Genomic DNA, 18960 nt, shown 5'->3' with positions numbered 1-18960 from the left:
TTTGCTAAATGTGCTCTAAAATCTTCCTGTAATTGTAATGCAGAAGCATAGGAAATTACCTACAAGTCAAATCACACTTAGGATTTGGCATCAGTCTCCTGTGTCTACCTTGAATTAAGCCATTCTTTCAATAGCATGATTCATGTTCATATGAAGCGGGTAACTTTGTGTGTGACCTTATCTGTCAACTGATGTTTTGCAGAAAGCCCAGATTTTGTCTCATTTGGGGGCTTTTCCTCAAATTTGTGGTTTTCTGGCAAATCCCTGAAGTGGCTATATGATGACATATGAGTTTGACTTCATATCCTTCATAATCTGTAGAAAAATGCATGCTAACACAAATCATGTTCTAGCTTCTTTAAGTTTAGAAGAGCAATATGTAAAATCTGTCCTTATTTTGGGGGCTTTGTTCCCCCTTTATTTTAGGCTTTGTCCAGATTTCTTGCACTAAGGTTGAAAGGTATGCATGTGACTAAAGCTGAACGTGTCTGAAGGACTGATTTTTGACTTCAACATTTCAAAACCTAGTGTTGTGATTTCAATAGAAAATATCTACAACCTTTCAATGCCTAACTATATTTTGTTTTACAGCGTATCACAGTACATACTTGATGGCTGACTTTTCAACATTCAAAAGTTTTGTATAGTTTACTTAAAAATTCCTGCCTCAATGCAAGGTGGCCCTGCTGCATATAACCAAAAGCAATGCCATCTTTGAGGTAGTACTTTACCTTCATGCTGCAGTTCCATTTTTAAAATTTTCAGTAATGAGAACGTACAAAAAACACATCCATTCAAGTAGATAATATCCACCAATTGTGATGTTTGCTTATTACCCCAGCTTTACAATGCTTTCAGCTGCAACATGTCATTTAGTACACTGCATAAATAAGCACTGAAATGAAAACGTGCTGTATAAACTGTACATCTTTATTACTCTGACCTTAAATGCATCTGTTTGGAGCCACCATCTTTTGCATAAGTGAAGAGTTGTCTGCTTTGTTTCCCCAGGAGAATGATTTGGTGCCTAACTGGCAGCAAGTGTTCACAGCTGTCAGTCCTATGCCCTGCTTGAATCTTTTCCATTTCTGGTGAATTTAGTCCTGATAGATACAGTTCACTGCTACCTGCTGATCATCCATTCCTGTTTTGTCCAGTTTACATTTTTCCATCACTTGGTGAAAGGAAAGAGTTGACTGGGACATCAGGCAGTCACCAGGGGTGGTATGCAGTTATCTTATGCAGTACTCTGTTGTGCATGAGCAGATGTGCTATCTACAGGATGTCGTGCATTGAGTTGACTTTGCTGGACAGTCCCCCAGTTCTGTGAGGGCAGGCCTGATGAGTAACCCCACTTTCTGCTGTAGGGTGCCCTGCAGACTATACTTGCCAGCCTCTGCTGGAGACTAGTGTGTGTACCCCCAGTCCAGAGCATATGCACTCTCCCTTGCTCAACTCTTCCATCCCTAGGTCTGCTAATCCATCCCTTTACGGCATGGCTTTGGATATTTTACTACCATCTTCCTGTCCACATAGTGGTGTTTTGGTCTTGTGTTTACAGTATTGAAAAGAGCACTACTCTGGAACATTTTAGTATTGCGCCAGTAGATGGGGGGACTCGCTTTTGGTGCCATTAAAGTTATAGTTTGGCTATGTTAAGCACCAGTTCAAAGTGCCAATATCTGTGAATGTATTGGTAGGTACTGTGTAGCATTAAAAATAAACCTTTTGTCACTGACATAAAAATGTACACTTCTAGCATAAGCAGTGCCTTGGTAATTATATTCAGTGTTAGCATGCTTGTATAGCTTCAGGTAGTTGGTTATTCAGCAACATTCATAGCTTTTGGTGCCAGTAAAATTATAGTTTGGCTGTGTTAAAGCACCAGTTCAAAGTGCCAGTGTCTGTGAATGTATTGGTAGGTACTGTGTAGCATTAAACATAAACCTTTTGTCACTGACATAAAAATGTACACTTCTAGCATAAGCAGTGCCTTGGTAATTATATTCAGTGTTAGCATGCTTGTATAGCTTCAGGTAGTTGGTTATTCAGCAACATTCATACAATTTTCTTTGATACATTAATTACATGTAAAGCACAATGTATCCCCTGATGGGAAGGATGGTCAGAGGAGGAAGACAAAATAGTCAACTGGAACCGAAATATTTTTGGTTTCCTGAGAGTTCAATGTGCAGTGCTTTCCTGTAAAAAAAAAATAAATAAATAAATAAAAATAATAATCGGTTATGTTTAATGATATGTATGAGATTGCAGTACATGCCAGATTGTGTTAACACTTTTCCTTCAGTGTTGCCACACTGATTTAGTGAAACTAGATGTTTCTCATCGCAAACAGATTAAGGAATAGTGTTGATTCAGATTAATTGAAAAACATTCACAGATTTGGCTTATGATGTCAGCATTGTCACCTTTGTAGGTTGAGGACAGTGTGGGAGTAAACCATCAGAATATATACTTCTGTGTGTTGAGAGCTATTTTAGTTTCTGTGAATGTAACCAGTCAGTCCGTACATACAACATTAGGATGGACTACAAGCAGTGGAAAGATGGAAACGTTTCTGCACTTAAAGAATTTGCTTGTTTTAGTTTAAAGTGTTACTTGGACAAGTATTTCAACAGAAAAGAGGTACAGTTATGGGGCCCATGTTTGTCCCTAGTTATACAGGCTTTATTGTAGGTGCATTTAAGGACAGATGCAGCTGTTTGCTTTGTAAATTAATTGTATTGATTTGCTGTTTGTAAGGTTAAATCTGACAGTGTTATAAGATTAAAGGTGACTGACTTTTCTCTTTTCTTGCATCTTGCACTTCCCACAATCTAAATTTAATGGGCTTGAATTCACCATGTATTATAAACTCACTGCAGCACATTTTTCTGCTGACATGTGGTGCACATCATGGATATTTGGAGTCCATTGTGTATGGTGGATTTCTTCAGACGTTGAGTTTATACTGAAAGGGAGCAGTTTGATTTGGTGGCCGGGGACATCGTTCAGACTCTGAGGCAGGCTACAGTGTCAGGATTTTCTGAATCCCTTTATAAAGTTCAGAGATGCTCCTGCCATCTGGTGAGGAGTGTTCTCCCTTCTGTAGGTATCGTAGGCTTAACTTCTCAAGATGAAGTGTTTTTGTTCAGTATGCTGTCTTTTTTGGGGATGTGGTAAAGATCCTTGGCTACTGGAATCTGCTACTGAATAGTTGTATAGTCGGGTATATCCAAAGTGACATTTGTACAGTAGGCTACAGAATTGCATCTAGTGTTGATAATCTGGTGCATTCAGAGACCTATCTTTTCCTTATGGATGCAGTCCTTCAATATGGGAAACTTTGGTTTCTTATTTTCCCAGTTCCTTGAAAAACTACCTGCCCTTGTTTAACATGTTAATTCATACTTCATTTCATTATTTTGAGAATGCTGAAATATCTACATAATGTTGCAGACAGGAAGCGGTTGGCAAGGATCTTATTTGATATACATGCATTTGTGAACAGGAAGCTGTAATGTAGTTTTCAAAGACTTCTCAAGATCTGTATTCAATATGCTCTGTATTTAACTTTAAACACAATCTGATTTCTTTCTTACAGATATGAGATTCTCACACCAAATGCTATTCCCAAGGCCTTTATGGATGGAAAGCAAGCTTGTGTACTTATGGTATGCCAAACTAAATTTCTTAATTGCCAGTTTTAATTGGAAATGGTAATTGACAGTTGAGTGATTAACTTGATGTACTTCTATCCTGCCAGCTTTATATTTAAATCTAAAAGTCTTTAGCCTTGTGTTTAAATGTCCAAGTCTTACACTGATCAGATTCTAAAAGAAAGTTGCCAGGATTGTTTTCAGCATATTGCTGAAATTTGATTCTGTAAGACATGATAGACTGCAGTTAGTAAGAGTTAAATTTGGTTTCACTATAGAAAGATGCAGGCATAATGCTTTGCTCAAAGGTAAAGATGGCACAAGTACATATATGTCCTGAAAAAGTTGTTTAACAGATGAAAAACTGGTGACAAACTCCTTAGTGTTGCATCCTTTTTGGGGCCTGTTCAGGTTATGTTAAGGAAATGGTCCTATGTATGTGCACACTTACCTTTGCTTCCCACTGTACTGCCATCATTTGACAGCATATTTTGGAATGCTGAGGGAGCATTGGATCTCTAATCTGTCAAGTATATTGACCATGCCAGTTCATGTTAGGGTAAATGGAACAATCAGTTGGGAAGCATTATTAAAATGAACACAGGATCTTGTTTCTGCATTTGGGAACTACTTCCAAAGTGTCAAGTGCAGAGAAAATAATTTGATGATGTGGGTCTGAAGTGTACCATTTCAGCATGCAAACCTGATAGCTTTACTCTACCAGATTATGCTGTAGCAGAAGGGTTTAACTAGTTTCCATAAGTTTCCTTTCTTAAAATGAGTCAGTGTTACGGCCCATCAAACAAGTGTCTGTTTTACCCTCTGTAGTAATTTTCTTCTGTGTATGTCGCTCGTGTGTGCTGTGTGAATGTATCTACATATCATACCCGCATGTGTGTACATGTCCCATGCACACCTGCTGTAGTGTGGTTTCCTTAATGGTTTGTCTTGATTCCTGTTTGTGTGTGTTTCTATTTGGAGCGATTCAGTCCTGCAGTGGCTGTAAATTCATTAAGTAAAATTGGAGGATGCACAACCTGAAGAATTCATGTTTTGCTTGAAGACTTCATGTTTTGCTTGAAGACTTCTGTAGTAACTTTGGGCAAAAGTGATCACCTTGGGGTTTTATTTGTAGAGCGGGTACTCGTTTATTGATGCTGTATGGTAAACGCAGTAGCTTTTTAGTAATGTGTATGCAAGTATGGGGATTTTTTGCAGTTATATTGCAAAACATCAGGCCAACAGACTTTTTTTCACTTTTTACATCAGAACCCATTACAGGTTTTGACTATTCTCAAACTAGTGGATCAGAACTCGCCCCTGATCTTTGCTCAGGGGAATTGAACCACCACACGTCAGGGCTCCATGTAAATGAGCTACTGCTATGAAATCAGTTTAATTTCTCCACTCCTGTCACAAATATTACTGTAGTAAAAACATGCTTTTCTACTCCAAGCAGAAGACCAAATCACAAAAGGGGAAAGACTGACCCTGTGCAGGATAGTGTCAAGCTGACCAGAGTGGAACGCCTAGAGTTCTATAAGGCCACAGCAGTCTGGAAGCAAGTTTGATTTAGTGAAAACTTTCAGTTTACTGAAGTTATTTTTGTGGTCCATGGTTCTCATTTATCCACAGTTTGGGCTTTAGGCAGTTTAAAGTGCAAAGCAGTTTGATGTACAGAGGTAGCTACAGTAGTACAAATACGTACACTGTGGTCTTCTCAGTTTGGAAGTTGAGAACAGTGTACAGTTTGCCTAGCGTACAAAAATACAGTATAGTGTGTGTGCATATAGACTATTCATGAGAAAGATGTAGTAAGAAAAAATCAGTACTTAATTCCTGGAGGTGTTGTAGAAGTATGTGTAAGGTAGATAAACCTGCCCACGGATGAAAGAGCATCAGCAGACAAAGTGTCAAGAGGATATGCAAGGGAAAGGATAAGGACGAGTGTTGAAAATGCAGTACCAGGAGTGTAAAACAAGATACAGTAAGGAGTAGAAAGGAGAAGTGTGGGAAAAGGAGAGTAATGAGTGATGTAGGTATGCAGTACTAGGAGTGTAAAACAAGATACAGGAAGGAGTAGAAAGGAGAAGTGTGGGAAAAGGAGAGTAATGAGTGATGTAGGTATGCAGTACTAAGAGTGTGTAAAACAAGATACAGGAAGGAGTAGAAAAGGATAAGTGTGGGAAAAGGAGAGTAATGAGTGATGTAGGTTTATAAAGAGCAGGTGGTTGCAGACTGTTAAAAACAAATGTCTAATAAGGTGGTGAGCAAAGACAAGGGCTAAGCAATATTGCTTGGTTCATCTCTACTTTTTTTTGTACACAGTATGTGTATGAAAATGGCTTTGACATCTTTTTAAATGTTTCTCTTTCAGATTGTCTGTCTGTTTCAATTGTGAGGTCTATGGAGAGATTACTGCAGTTTGTAGGAATAAGCTTGTGGACACGTAACACTTTCCCTGAAGCTCTGCTTCATCTCACCATTCATCTTTCCCCCTTCCTTCTCACTTCTTTCAAGGATTAGAGGCAGAATGACCTTTTAAGCAGCCAGGGGCCATCACACTGGACTGGTCTGCCCTAGAGAGAGCTCTAGGTTAAATGTTGCATTTCAAGGGAAAAGAATTTCTAGACATAGCGACAGTTCACAAAGACTATCAACACCACAGATAGAATATCTGTTTCATGGAGCCATAGACAAAGTTCCAGAAAAGAAAAGGTTCTGAGTTTTATTACAGCCACGGTCTCAGGAAAAAGAAAATTGGAATTCCATGATTATCTTCGTGTTTCACTGTTGCAGTCATTACATTTGGGTAATCTGCTGGCAGGTTGCCCTCAGTCGGCCTGATTAACAAAGTCTTGGGTCCTGCATCTGTTGCTGTCCCTTCCATGACGTCAGGTTGTCAGGGGTATAAAACATGCAGCTGATGCCATTACATCAGTCTTTCTTGCCGTGTGGTGCCCAAAGCAGAAACAGTTTGTAAGTGCCGATCGGCTGACTCCTGAAATTTTCGTTTGAGTTTCAGAACCAAAGTCTTCAACTTAAAGCTAAGTACCCCATTGGGGAAACTTTTTCTTGCTCCTTACCGATGTCAGTAAGTTAATTGCATTACTTGTGGAAAGCAAATACCTCAAAGATTTTCATTTGTACTGTGTTCCTTGCCTAGGCCCTGACCACAATGTGCCTTGCTGTCAGTTTTGTGCTAAATTTAATCAACGCACTATTAAACGTCTGTATACTTTTGCTTCTAAATATTTTGGCTCACGATTTAATTATCCAGAAATGTCATCTGTTAGCCATCAGACTACCGGAATACCTAAAAAACGCAAAGAAAGACAGGCCATCTAGGTCCAAAACTGATGACAATTCTCGTAAGCCAGTCACCAGTTTGCTGGTACTCAGTGAGGTGCTTTCGCAGCTCCTGATACCCGCTACTTCAGATTCACAGGCCTCTACTGAGACCCATTCGGAGTCCGGTATGCCGCGAGATGCTTCAATTATGGAACCCGCAGATGTGTCTACCTTAGATGGGTCTGGAGCCACTGTGCATGCACTGGCTTCTGAGGGTGTTTTCAGGCCTACAGATTTGTATATTAGACCAATGCCATCTTCAAAACTAAGGCCAAAATCAAATGTCTAAAAAAAAAAAAAAAAAAAACTGACGCTTGGGCCACGTGCAGGCCCCTATGCTTAAAAAACAGTTGATCAAAATGGCTGTAGACTTAATTACTCTGATCAGGGGGTAGCCAACCTCCCCCTTCTAAGAGGCCTAGGCAAGATATAGATTTCTTCTGACTCTTCTAATGAACAGGATTTGTCTATTCAGACTTATGAGGACTCTGATGCAGAAGATTCCAGTCCTTCTCCATCTCTCCCTGAGGATTTTTCTTTTGGGGAAACTTTACGTACTTTAAGGGAACATTTCCACTGGGGAAGTCGGGATTTCTCTGAATCTAACAAGAGACTTGGGGATTTTCTTCTTCTTCCTCAGCATAGGCCTTGGTCTATACCTCCTGTTGTAGACATTGTTGATTTTTTTTTTCAGAATCTAGTATGGCTCCTGATTCTCTGCCTCCGGCTCCTTGTAAGCCAGACAGATACTACAGAGTTCCTGACTCCCACAAATTCCTTTTCAAAAATCCTATTGCAGATCCTGAAACTATTCTCAGGGTCCCAAGGGCATTAAGGCCTCTACTGCTAAAACTCTTACCCCTTCTAATAGAGATTCCAGAGCGCTGGATAGATGGGGTAAGGAGGTGTTTACACTTCTGAAGCCTTGGCAATCAGGGCTATAAACTAATTTCTGACTCTGTGGAAAATAGATTTACATGATTTATTGCATTCAACTGAACAAGTTTGAAAACATACTTTGCAATGTGGTTTTGATTCTTTGGAGGTCTCTTGCAGGGCTGCTGTTACTGGGTCTGTGTTAAGAAGGCATGCTTGGCTCAGAGCAAACTTTGCCTGATCATGTTAAAGCAAAATTGTTGGATGCTCCTTTACAACAGGACCGTCTCTTTGGTAATGAGGCTGAAGAAGTTTAAAAAAAAATGGAAGATAAAGCTAAATCTATGCAAACTGAGATTTCTTACAAGTGCAACCTCCAAGATTTAATAGGCACTGGCCTACTAAGCTGGTCTTTTCCAGTTACTTCGAGAGCCACTCAAGTCAAACCCAGATATTCCAAAGGCTTCAGGTTTCAGTCACAATGGACTTTTAGAACAAAACAATGGGGTGCCTCCTCCAAATCTGGAAGCAACAAAGCACCTCCCTATGGTAAGCAGTCTCAATGACTTCCCTTTACACTTACCAAGCACTTACCTTTTGGCTGCCCCTTTGGGGGGAAAACTGACACTTCATGCAGGAAACTGGCTACTTATAACCCAGGACAGATGGGTTTTAAATATAATATCCCAGGGATACAGATTTCATTTCCACATGTTGCCAATCCCAAATGGATGGCCAGACCTGCCCCCCAAATCAGTGGGCAGAGGCCCAGAAACAAGTACTGTCCCTCATGAACATGGGGGCTATTCTATTCAACCGGTTCCAGAAGAGGAAAAGGGACAAGGTTTCTAGTCGAGACTTTTCCTGGTACCCAGAAAAGACAAATCATGGGTCCAATTCCAGACATATCTACTCAGCACATTTCTGGACATTCCAAAATTCAAAATGCTGACTCTTCAACAGTTACTTCCTATGCTAGGCAAAGATGCCTGGTTGGTAACTCGAGGTTTACCTGCATGTCCCAATCGGGGAATCTTGCAGAAGATACCTCCGCTTCAAAGCAGGCTACTTGCATTGTCTAATTTAGGCAGAAAATGGGGACATTCTTCTAAAGTATCTGGCATTTGTAAAAAGGTCCTAACTTGTCTAGGGTACAGTATAAACGAAAATAAATCACAACTCAATTACATTCCTGGGTGCAAGCTTAAATACAACTGCCCAGATGGCTTTCCTTATACCAGAAAAGCAACTTCATTTGGTAACTTCAAACAGGTGGCCACAAATACCCTGCTATATCAGCAAGACAAATTCTGCAAGCCTTGGGGTTCATGGCTTCCTGCTTTCTTCAAATTCCATTTGCAAGACTGCATATGAGGAAACTTCAGTGGTACTTAAAACGTTTATGGAGTCAGCACAGTCCCAGCCTGGAAGCAATGATTCGTATCATACCTTGCCTGCAACTAGAGTTCCTATGGTGGGCAGAGGTCTGCCGCCAAAACAAGGGACTGCCATTCACTTCACCCCCTAACTACAGACTCATCAGACTATGCTTGGGGGGCTCATTTGGCAGGGAAGTGCATTCAGGGCAAATGGAGCCCAAATCAAATGCACCCTCATATCAATCAAAAAGAGATGCTAGCTGTACAGAATGCACTGACAACCTTCAAGGACTACCTTCATCCAGGACAATTAATGATAGACAGACAACACCACAGTTATGTGGTACATAAGCAAGGGGATGCACACTCCTACCTCCTTTGCAGACGCATGGCATTGTGGAACACAGCCTTGACCTATCAAATACAGCAACAAGCTCAATTCCTGCCAGGAAAGCTGAATACTCTGGCAGACAAACTAAGCAGAAATCTCATGGACCCACACGAATGGAAACTGGAACCACGGACTTTCAACATGTTGACACGCAAATGGGGGAGTCCAGACCTAGATCTTTGCCTCACCCCAAAACTATCAGTTGGACAAATTCTGCACAGGAATTCATAACAAAAAAGCCTGGAAAGTGGATACTCTATCATTCAGCTGGAAAAACCTATCCGTCTATACCTTCCCCCTCTGCCTCTGCTCTCCAAAGTTCTACTAAAAGTCAAACAGGACAAACCAAAAATGATTTTGATTGCTCCAGACTGGCCTCGCCAGCACTGGTACGTTTCCACTCCTGCACAATGTCACACCTTCCACTGTGGCACCTGCCTCTCATACCTTACTGTCTCAGCAGAACAACCAAATTCTGCACACTGCTCCAAACTTTGAATCTTGCAGTGTGGCTAATCACCTAAATTCACCCTTGGCATCCCTCAGCAAACCTGTGATGGATGTCATTTTGGAGGCAAGAAGGCCTAGTACTAGCAAATCTTATGCTGACAAATGGAAAAGATTTTATGCCTGGAGTCAGTCACAAGGGATAAGCACAGCAGTGCCCAATATTCCTCAAATTTTACAGTACTTGACATGTTTCAAAAGGGCCTGTCCTTTTCTTCCATAACAATCCATGCCTCAGCCATTTCAGCTCAGTACAACACGGACCCTCCCATATTCTCTCATCCTCTGCTAAAGCAGCATCTCAGAGGGGCTAAAAACTTAAGACCACCCAGGAGAGCTCCAGCCCCTGCCTGGGACCTCAACTTTGTTTAGGAAAAACTTCCTCCTTTCGAGCCAGCTGCTACTGCAGACATAAAATTTCTCTCTTGGAAAACAGCTTTCCTTTTAGCAGTCACTTCAGCTAGAAGGATTTCCGAATTACAGGCTCTTATGGCAGTGGAGCCTTTCATTATTTTTCATGCGGACAGGGTGTCTCTCAGGACCAGTCCATCCTTCATGCCTAAGGTGGTATCCAGTTTGGCTCTTAATCAAACCATTCATTTGCCAACTTTCTTTCCCAATCCACAGAACAAGGGGGAGCAGATTCTGCATTCACTGGATGTACACAGACAGCTTAGATTTTACTTAAACAGGACAAAATCTCTTAAAAAAAAATTCTGATCAGCTACTGGTGGCATTTGAGGGGCAGAGGGAAAGGCTATTTCAAAGCAGATTATTTCTAAATGGATAAGCAATTGTATTCAGTGTTCTTCGTGTTTCACTATTGCTGTGTTTACATTTGTGGTAATCTGATGGCAGGTTACCCTTGGGCCTGATTTCCAAAGTCTTGGATCCTGCGTCGGTTGCGGTCTCCTCTTCCATGATGTCAGGTCGTCAGGGGGTATAAAACATGCAGCCGACGCCATTTTCTTTAGTCTTTCTTGCAGCGCGGTGCCTGAAGCAGAAGCATTTCGCAAGTGCCGGTCAGCCGACTACTGAAATATTCGACTTGAGTTTCAGAACCGAAGTCTTCACTAAAGCTAAGTACCCCGTTGGGGAAACTCTTTCTTGCTTTTTACCGATGTAGAAAAATTAAATTGTATTACTTGAGGAAAGCAAATACCTCAAGGATTTCCATTTATACTGTATTCCTTGCCTAGGCCCTGATCGCAACGTGCCTGGCTGTCTGTTTTGTGGTAGGTTTAACCAATGCACTGTTAAGCATTGGTATATTTTTGCATCAAAGCATTTTGGGAACAGATTTAACTACACAGAAATGTCTGATAGTAATCCCGACTACCGGAGTACATAGCAAAGAAAAGGACAGAGAAAGGCAGTCTAGGTCCAAAACCGACTAAGCCTCTCCTAAGTCAGTCGCCGGTACTCAGTGAGGTGTTTTCGCAGCCCCTTATACCCTCTACATGTGGAGGCCGGCATGCCCGCAAGATACTCAAGGTATTGGACTGACGGATGTATCTCCCTCGGATGGGTCTGGAGCCACTGAGCAGGCACCGGCTTCTGAGGGTGTATTCAGACCTCAACATTTGTATATCAAACTGAAAGATGCAAGACCAAAGACTAAAGCAACTTCTAAAACTAAAAGACGCATGAGCCACGTGCACAGACCTCTGTCTAAAAAAACAGATGATCAAAATGGCTGAAGACCTTATTTCCTTGATCAGGGGTACCCATCCCCCTCCTGATGAGGCCCAGGCAAGACACTGACTATGAATCTTTAGATCAGGTTTCTATTTCTTCTGATTCCTCTTCTGATCAGGAATTTATCTATGCCTCCCCATGAGGATTCTGATGCTGAGGAGTTTATTCCATCTGCATCTCCTCCTACCAATTCTCTGCACTGCCCTTTGGCTTATCTACTGCGCCCAGGGTCTTCACAAAGTGCCTGGCACCAGTAATTGCATTTTGCAGACAAAAAGGAAGTCAAATATATCCATACCTGGACGACTGCCTCATTCAAGCAGAGAAGGACATTCTTCTACAGCATCTGGCATTTGTAAAAAAGTTGCTAATTTCTCTAGGCTACACAGTAAACGAAAAGGAAGTCAAAACTAGTGCCCTCACAACAGATTATATTCCTGGGTGCCAGCTTAAATACAACGGCCCAGATGGCTTACCTCACGCCAGACAAGTTCAACTAACTCAGTATTTTCAGTTACTGGCAAAAAAGTCCCATTTCCCTGCAAGAAAAATTCTGCAGGCCCTGGGATTCATGGAATCCTGCGTACTACTAATACCATATGCCAGACTGCATATGAGGAAATTACAATGGTACCTAAAAAGTGTTTGGACTCAACACACTCACAGTTTAGAAGCAGTAATACCAATGATTCCCTGCCTACAACAGGAGTTTCGATGGTGGGCACATGCATGTCACCTAAACAAGGGTCAGCCTTTTACCCTACCCACAGCCAGGCAGACTCTAACAGATGCTTCGGATTACGCCTGGGGAGCACACATGGCAGGAAAATGCATTCAGGGCAAGTGGGCCACAGACCAGATGCATCTTCACATCAATCAAAAAGAGATGTTGGCTGTTCAAAATGGCCTAACAGCTTTCAAGGACCTTCTGCATCTAGGACAACTATTATTAAAGACAGACAACACCACAGTAATGTGGTACATAAGCAAGGGGGCACTTATTCTTATCCCCTATGCAGGCAAGCCATGATCTTGTGGAACAGCTCTAATGTATCAAGTTCACCTGCAAGCATAATTCCTGCCAGGAAAGAAAGATACTCTGGCAGACTATCTAAGCAGAAATATCATGGACCCTCACGAATGGAAATTGAATCCACAAATCTTCAGCATGGTAACGCAAAAATGGGGGTTGCCCAGACATAGATCTTTTTGCCTCCCCACTAAATTGCCAACTAAAAAAATTCTGCACAAGGACTTATCACAAACAAGCATGGAAAGTGGATGCTCTTTTGTTCAGCTGGAATAACCTAAAAGTTTATGCCTTCCCGCCACTGCCTCTCCTTTCAAAGGTACTCCTAAAAGCCAGACCAGAAAAACCACAGATCATGATTGCTCCAGACTGGCCATGCCAGCACTGGTACCCTATCTTAAGGAACTTAGCTCAAGGCCCACCTTGGATTTTGCCTCAAATTCCACACCTTCTGACTCAACAAAACAATCAGATCCTGCACGGTCAGCTCAAAACGCTAAACCTGGCTGCATGGCAGATTTATTAGTCAAAACAGGCAACACCTCTCTCTAAAGTTGTTATGGATGTCATTTTGGAGGCCAGGAGGCCTAGCAGCAGGAAAGCTTACTGAGAAAAATGGAAGAGATTCTGTGCCTGGAACCAGGCTCAAAGCCTTGACTCTTGTTCCAAACATTCCTCCGATTTTGCAATACTTACCTGAGATGCTGGACAGAGGCCTATCCTTCTCATTAATTAAGATCCGCGCCTCTGCCATTTCAGCACATTACAACACGGATCCTCCTTTATTCTCTCATCCCTTGCTAAAGCACTACCTCAGAGGGGCTAAAAACATAAGACCGCCCGAGAGAGCACAAACACCAACTTGGGACCTCAATTTCGTTTTGGGAAAACTGACCCTGCCACCTTTTGAGCCAGCCAATACAGCCAATCTAAAATTTTTATCCTGGAAAACAGCTCTGCTCCTGGCCGTAACTTCAGCACAGAGTCTCCGAGCTACAGGCATTAATGGCAGTGGAACCTTTTATAATTTTTCATCAGGACAGGATTTCTTTAAGGACGAGCCCTACCTTTATGCCAAAGGTGGTATCTAGTGTGGCTCTTAACCAAACCATCCATTTGCCAACTTTTTATCCAAACCCCCAGAATAAAGGGGAGAAACTTCTGCATTCTTTGGATATACACAGGCAGCTGCACTTCTACTTAGACAAAACAAAAGCTTTCAGGAAAACAGAGCACCTGTTTGTAGCATATGCTGCAGGATCACAGGGTAAGGTTATCTCAAAGCAGACTATATCCAGATGGATAGGGCATTGTATTTGATACTGCTACACACAGCATGGAAAATCTGTCCCAAACAACATTAGGCCACATTCCACCAGGGCAACAGCCACTTCAACAGCCTTTCTCAGAGGAGTACCTACCAAGGAAATTTTGGAGGCTGCAACTTGGAGTTCAGTGCACACCTTTACCAAGCATTACCACCTGCCTCTTTACTCAAAATCCAGAGCAAGATTTGCCACTGCAGTTCTGCAGGGCCTCCTAGCCAATCCTAACTCTTTATAGACCAGCCACCCAACCTTAGCTTTGGGATTCTACCCAAGTGTAATGACTGCAGCAGTGTAACACGATGAACATAGTACAGTTTTGTACCTACCATAAATGTAGATGTCAGTGTTCACACTGCTGCAGTTCAGGTTACCCTCCCTCCGTCCCCTCTGAACTAGCTGGACTTATCTATACCTTTCTGTCCTATACAACCTTTGTGGTGTATTTGCTTGTAACTGAAGGTATTGTTTTTATTTTATATGTATATTTTTTATTAGCAATATGTATTGCCTACCTACTTGGGCACCTGACATCTGGGGCAAGAGTGAAGAAAATGGCGTCTGATGCATCTTGTATACCCCTGGCACACTCACGTCAGGGAAAAAGCTACAGCAACCGACGCCAGACCAAGACTTTGGAACTCTGGCCGACTGCGGGACTGCCTGACGGCAGGATAACCCAAGTGTAATGACTGCAGCAGTGTGAACACTCTAACATCTACATTTATGGTAGGTACAAATCTGTACTATAAGATGCCTTTTTCCTAGAGTTATCACTAGAATTTGTGGAAGAGTTCTTTGTACCTATCCTGAATTCCCACTGTTTAGGAAGTGGTGTCATTGTATTTACGTGCAGATCAATTTCTTAAAAGAATCGACTTGGGAAGCTACAAGGCTTTGCATGATGGGATTCTTCCAGATTTTTTATAAATAGCAGGTCACATGTTCAAAAATACATCCTTCTATACATGCACAGCGCTCACTAAAGTTCTCTTCGGGCTACTCCATCTTTTGAGAAATTGTTTTGAAATTCCTGGTATGATTTTAATGACTATGGGTATGAGTAGATAGTGAAATTAAATGTAGTTTAGAGAACAATTGTAATATTGTTAGTTAAGTGGGTTGAGTCAGAATGAGGCCACTGTGATGTACCTTGTTCCCTTACAGAGCCAAGGACATTTTGGGGAGTGAAAGTTTAATCAGTAGTGTGGAGGCCATATGAATTGGATTAGTTAAGTTGACTGGCTTGCTAGATGTATGCATGAAGAGTTGACTGTTAGGTGTTTTGAAAGAGCAGTTGGAAGCTTAACTAGCTAGACACAATGTTTATGCCAAGGGACAAGGTAGCTGAGACAATGAAGCAGCTGGAGCAGACATGCCAGGGGCAAGGTAGCTGAGACAATGAAGCAGCTGGAGCAGACTTGATTTGATATGGTGGAGACAAGGAAATTGAGTTTGAGGTTTTTGCAGTCTTGGGAGTAAAAGAATGCAATGTAATGACAGAATGGATAGAGTTTGCATAACATTCTTTGGGTTTAGTACAAGTGAAATATCTGCCATTTTTGGAGCGAAGTGTGGGAATTGCAGACCATTTTTGATTAAAATAAAATTTTAATAAAGATGTTTGTACAAACAGTGGCAGGTACTTGTGCAGTAACCAAGTATATCAAACCATAGTCACAGGTTTTATTATTTTCATGCATTAAACATGCTTTTTGTTCGCTTCAGAATTACGTGAATTGCGCAGTTCCTGCCTTTCCTTAAATTTCACCACTGAAGAATATTTTGTTGCCTTTCTCACAAATACATTTATTTATATGTTCATAGGTTGATAGGCAGTTACCAAACTATTGGCCCTAGAGCTTTTATAAGCCTAGCCATATTATACCCTTGTTCAGTTATTGACCTAATTGTATGGTTTATATTTCAGCACGAGTCTGATCAGCACCAACTGCCCTTATCCAAGAGGGATGTAGGTGACGTCCCGGGGTAAATTTATGGTTTGTCATCCAGCTGCCCAAGTTGCACTTAAAATAGAGCTCCTCGATAACCCTATTTATGTAAATTGGGAGTTTGTTCCAGAGGAGTGGCAACCTCTGGGAGACTTATCTGTTTTTCCAGCATGACCTTTTTAATGTTGCAGGCTAAGTTAAGATCCCTAGAGCGAGTGAATCTTGTTCCAGTTGACTTCTGGATGTGCAGCATTTCCATTAGTGTGGGGTCTGAGACTGCTCTGTAGGCCAGGTGCAAGTCTCCTCTCAGCAGCCTGTAAGAGTATAGTGACAGGGCCCTTCAGTCTGTCCATGTCAGTCATGTGTTGAAGGCCCTGAATTTTCTTGGTAAGAAACCTCTTGAGGTCTGTCCAGCTGCTGCAGGTGTCTGGTGAAAGGTACATACAGAAGGGAGTGATTCTTCGTTTTTCACTGTTGCAGTCATCACACTTGTGTTATCTGCCTGCAGGTAGCTCTCAATCGGCCCAAATACTAGAGACTTTGTATTTCTACGTCAGTTGCTGTCACTTCATGACTGCGTCAGGTCATCAGGGGTACAGTACAGGCAGCTGACGACATTACATTAGTCTTTCTTGCCGAGGAGCCCGAAGCAGAAGCCATTCACAAGTGCCGGTCTGCTGCTACCTGAGGTTTCGTTTGAGCTGAATAATTCTGAAGTCTTCGAAAGCAAAGTACCCTGTTGGGGATCCTTTTTTCTTGCTCTAGCCGATGTCAGAAAAAGTTAACAATTGCCTTGCTTGTGGAAAGCAAATACCACACAAAGTTTCATTCTGCGTCGCCTGTTTAGGCCCAGACTGCAGCGTACCTCGCTGTTGGTTTTGTGCCTTGTTCAACACCCGAACCATTCGTTGTCTGGTTCTCATTGTCGCAAAATTTTCACACACTTTGTATTCCAAAATTTATTTTATTTATTATTTTACATTTGTTGACCGGCTAGTCAAGTTGGACATATATCCGTTTACAGTCGAGGCCCGGGGAGAAAAGCTCCAGAAAGGCAAGCAACAATTATATATCACAAAAAAAATTAATATGCACAAATATATACAAGTTGAAAAAAAGAGAAAATTGCAAAAAGAATCTAAAAATACATTAAAAGTAGAAATAAAATAAGAAAAAATAAAAGCATGGTACTATAGTTAGACTAATAAAACAGAAGGAAACAATGTAGGAATAAGTTACAAAAAGATTATTAGTAAGGCATAGTTCAGAGAAGTGACTCTCAGCAATTGAAAGTGTAAGTTAGGATCTCAGTAAGGGAGGGAGAGGAAGATTAGGTGTATGGAGACATGTTTTCAGTCGGGGTTAGTACAAGGACATAACCATTGAGTTTTAAGATGTTCTTTGATATGTTTTTTGAAAAGAGTAGTAGAGTCTTGATTAGTTAATTCTTGAGGGAGTTGATTCCAGTTTTTACCTATGGAATTTGAAAATAATGCGTCACCAGCTTTATTGTGCGATTTAGTAACAGATACTAGTAGTTTATTGGCAGAGCGAAGTGTGGCTAGGTTTTTATAAGGTGAAATTAGTTTTGTCAGGCTAGGAGTATCATCAGGGTAGTAAAGTGTCTTATGAATGATGAGTAATTGTTGGTAGAGTAAGTGGTTATTTAGCTCTAGCCAATTTAGTTTGAGGTTGAGACAGTGGTGAGTTCTGAGGGGAGTAGCAGTAATGAATCTTGCTATACTGTGATAGCAGGTAGAGAGTTTGGAAATGTTGTTTTTAGATAAGTTAGTGTATAAAGCTGAGGCATAAAAGAGGGTGGAGATCAGATGAGTTTGAGCAATGGTTTTTCTCGCTACTGGGGAAAGGAAGGGTTTAATTCTGTAGAGCAGCCCAACTTTTTTATTTACAGCTTTAATAGTAGAGTTAATATGGACATCAAAGTTAAGACGGTTGTCAATGGTTACACCTAACAGTCGAGTGGTCATATCAGGGTTAATACAGGTAGAATTATTTGAGGAGATAGTGAAAAATGGTGTGGGAGATTTATTGGTAGGAGTAAAGAGAAGAAGCTTAGTTTTTTTGGGGTTAAGGAGGAGGCAGTGTTGCATAAACCATTTTTCAATGTTTTGGAAGACTGTTTGGGTGATGGACTGAAGGGAGGAAACATTTTTAGCAGTGCAGATCAAAGTAGAGTCGTCAGCATATTGAATACAAGTAGCTTGTGGCACATTCAAGTGTAGGTCATTAATAAATAATGAGAAAAGAAGGGGACCTAAGATTGATCCTTGTGGAACACCAATATTTACTAGGGTTAAGGATGATAGGTTGTTATCCCAAAGCACTGCTTGTTGCCTGTTATTGAGATAGCTCAGGAGCTAAGAGAAAAGAGATTGAGTTTGTGAAGAAGTATATTATGGTTAACCATATCAAAGGCTTTTGATAGATCTATGAATAGAGCGGAGGAGAAACTATTATTGTTTCGATTATTATTTATGGAGTCAGAGAAGGAAAGGAGGGCAGTTGTAGTACTATGGAAAGGCCTGAAACCATGTTGACAGTCAGCTAGAAGTTTGTTTTGAAGAAGGTAGTTGAGAAATTGTTTGTGTATACATCTTTCCATAATTTTAGCTAATGGGGAGAGTAAAGCAATAGGGCGAAAGTTGGAGAGCTCAGTAGAAGAGCCCCCTTTATGTAGAGGAATTATATGCGATATTTTCCATATGGTGGGGATCACTCCTTCAGAGAGAGTTCTATTAATCAGTATGGATATGGGGTGATAACTTTTGTAG

At 41.3% G+C, this 18960-nt stretch overlaps 1 protein-coding gene across 1 annotated transcript in view; it reads left to right on the top strand.

Moving 5' to 3' along the window:
- Nucleotides 1–18960, top strand: part of MYH9 (myosin heavy chain 9) — a 1134272-nt gene that overhangs the window by 595074 nt on the left and 520238 nt on the right. The window contains exon 20 of the mRNA XM_044075327.1: nucleotides 3605–3674. Within this exon, the coding sequence (XP_043931262.1) occupies nucleotides 3605–3674 (70 nt within the window). The remainder of the gene's footprint in view (nucleotides 1–3604; nucleotides 3675–18960) is intronic.

Source organism: Protopterus annectens, chromosome 1.part1 (assembly GCF_019279795.1).
Source record: "Protopterus annectens isolate FY-2018-M chromosome 1.part1, PAN1.0, whole genome shotgun sequence".
NCBI classification, from domain to species: Eukaryota; Metazoa; Chordata; order Ceratodontiformes; family Protopteridae; genus Protopterus; species Protopterus annectens.
This window is presented reverse-complemented; position numbering and strand designations above follow the sequence as displayed.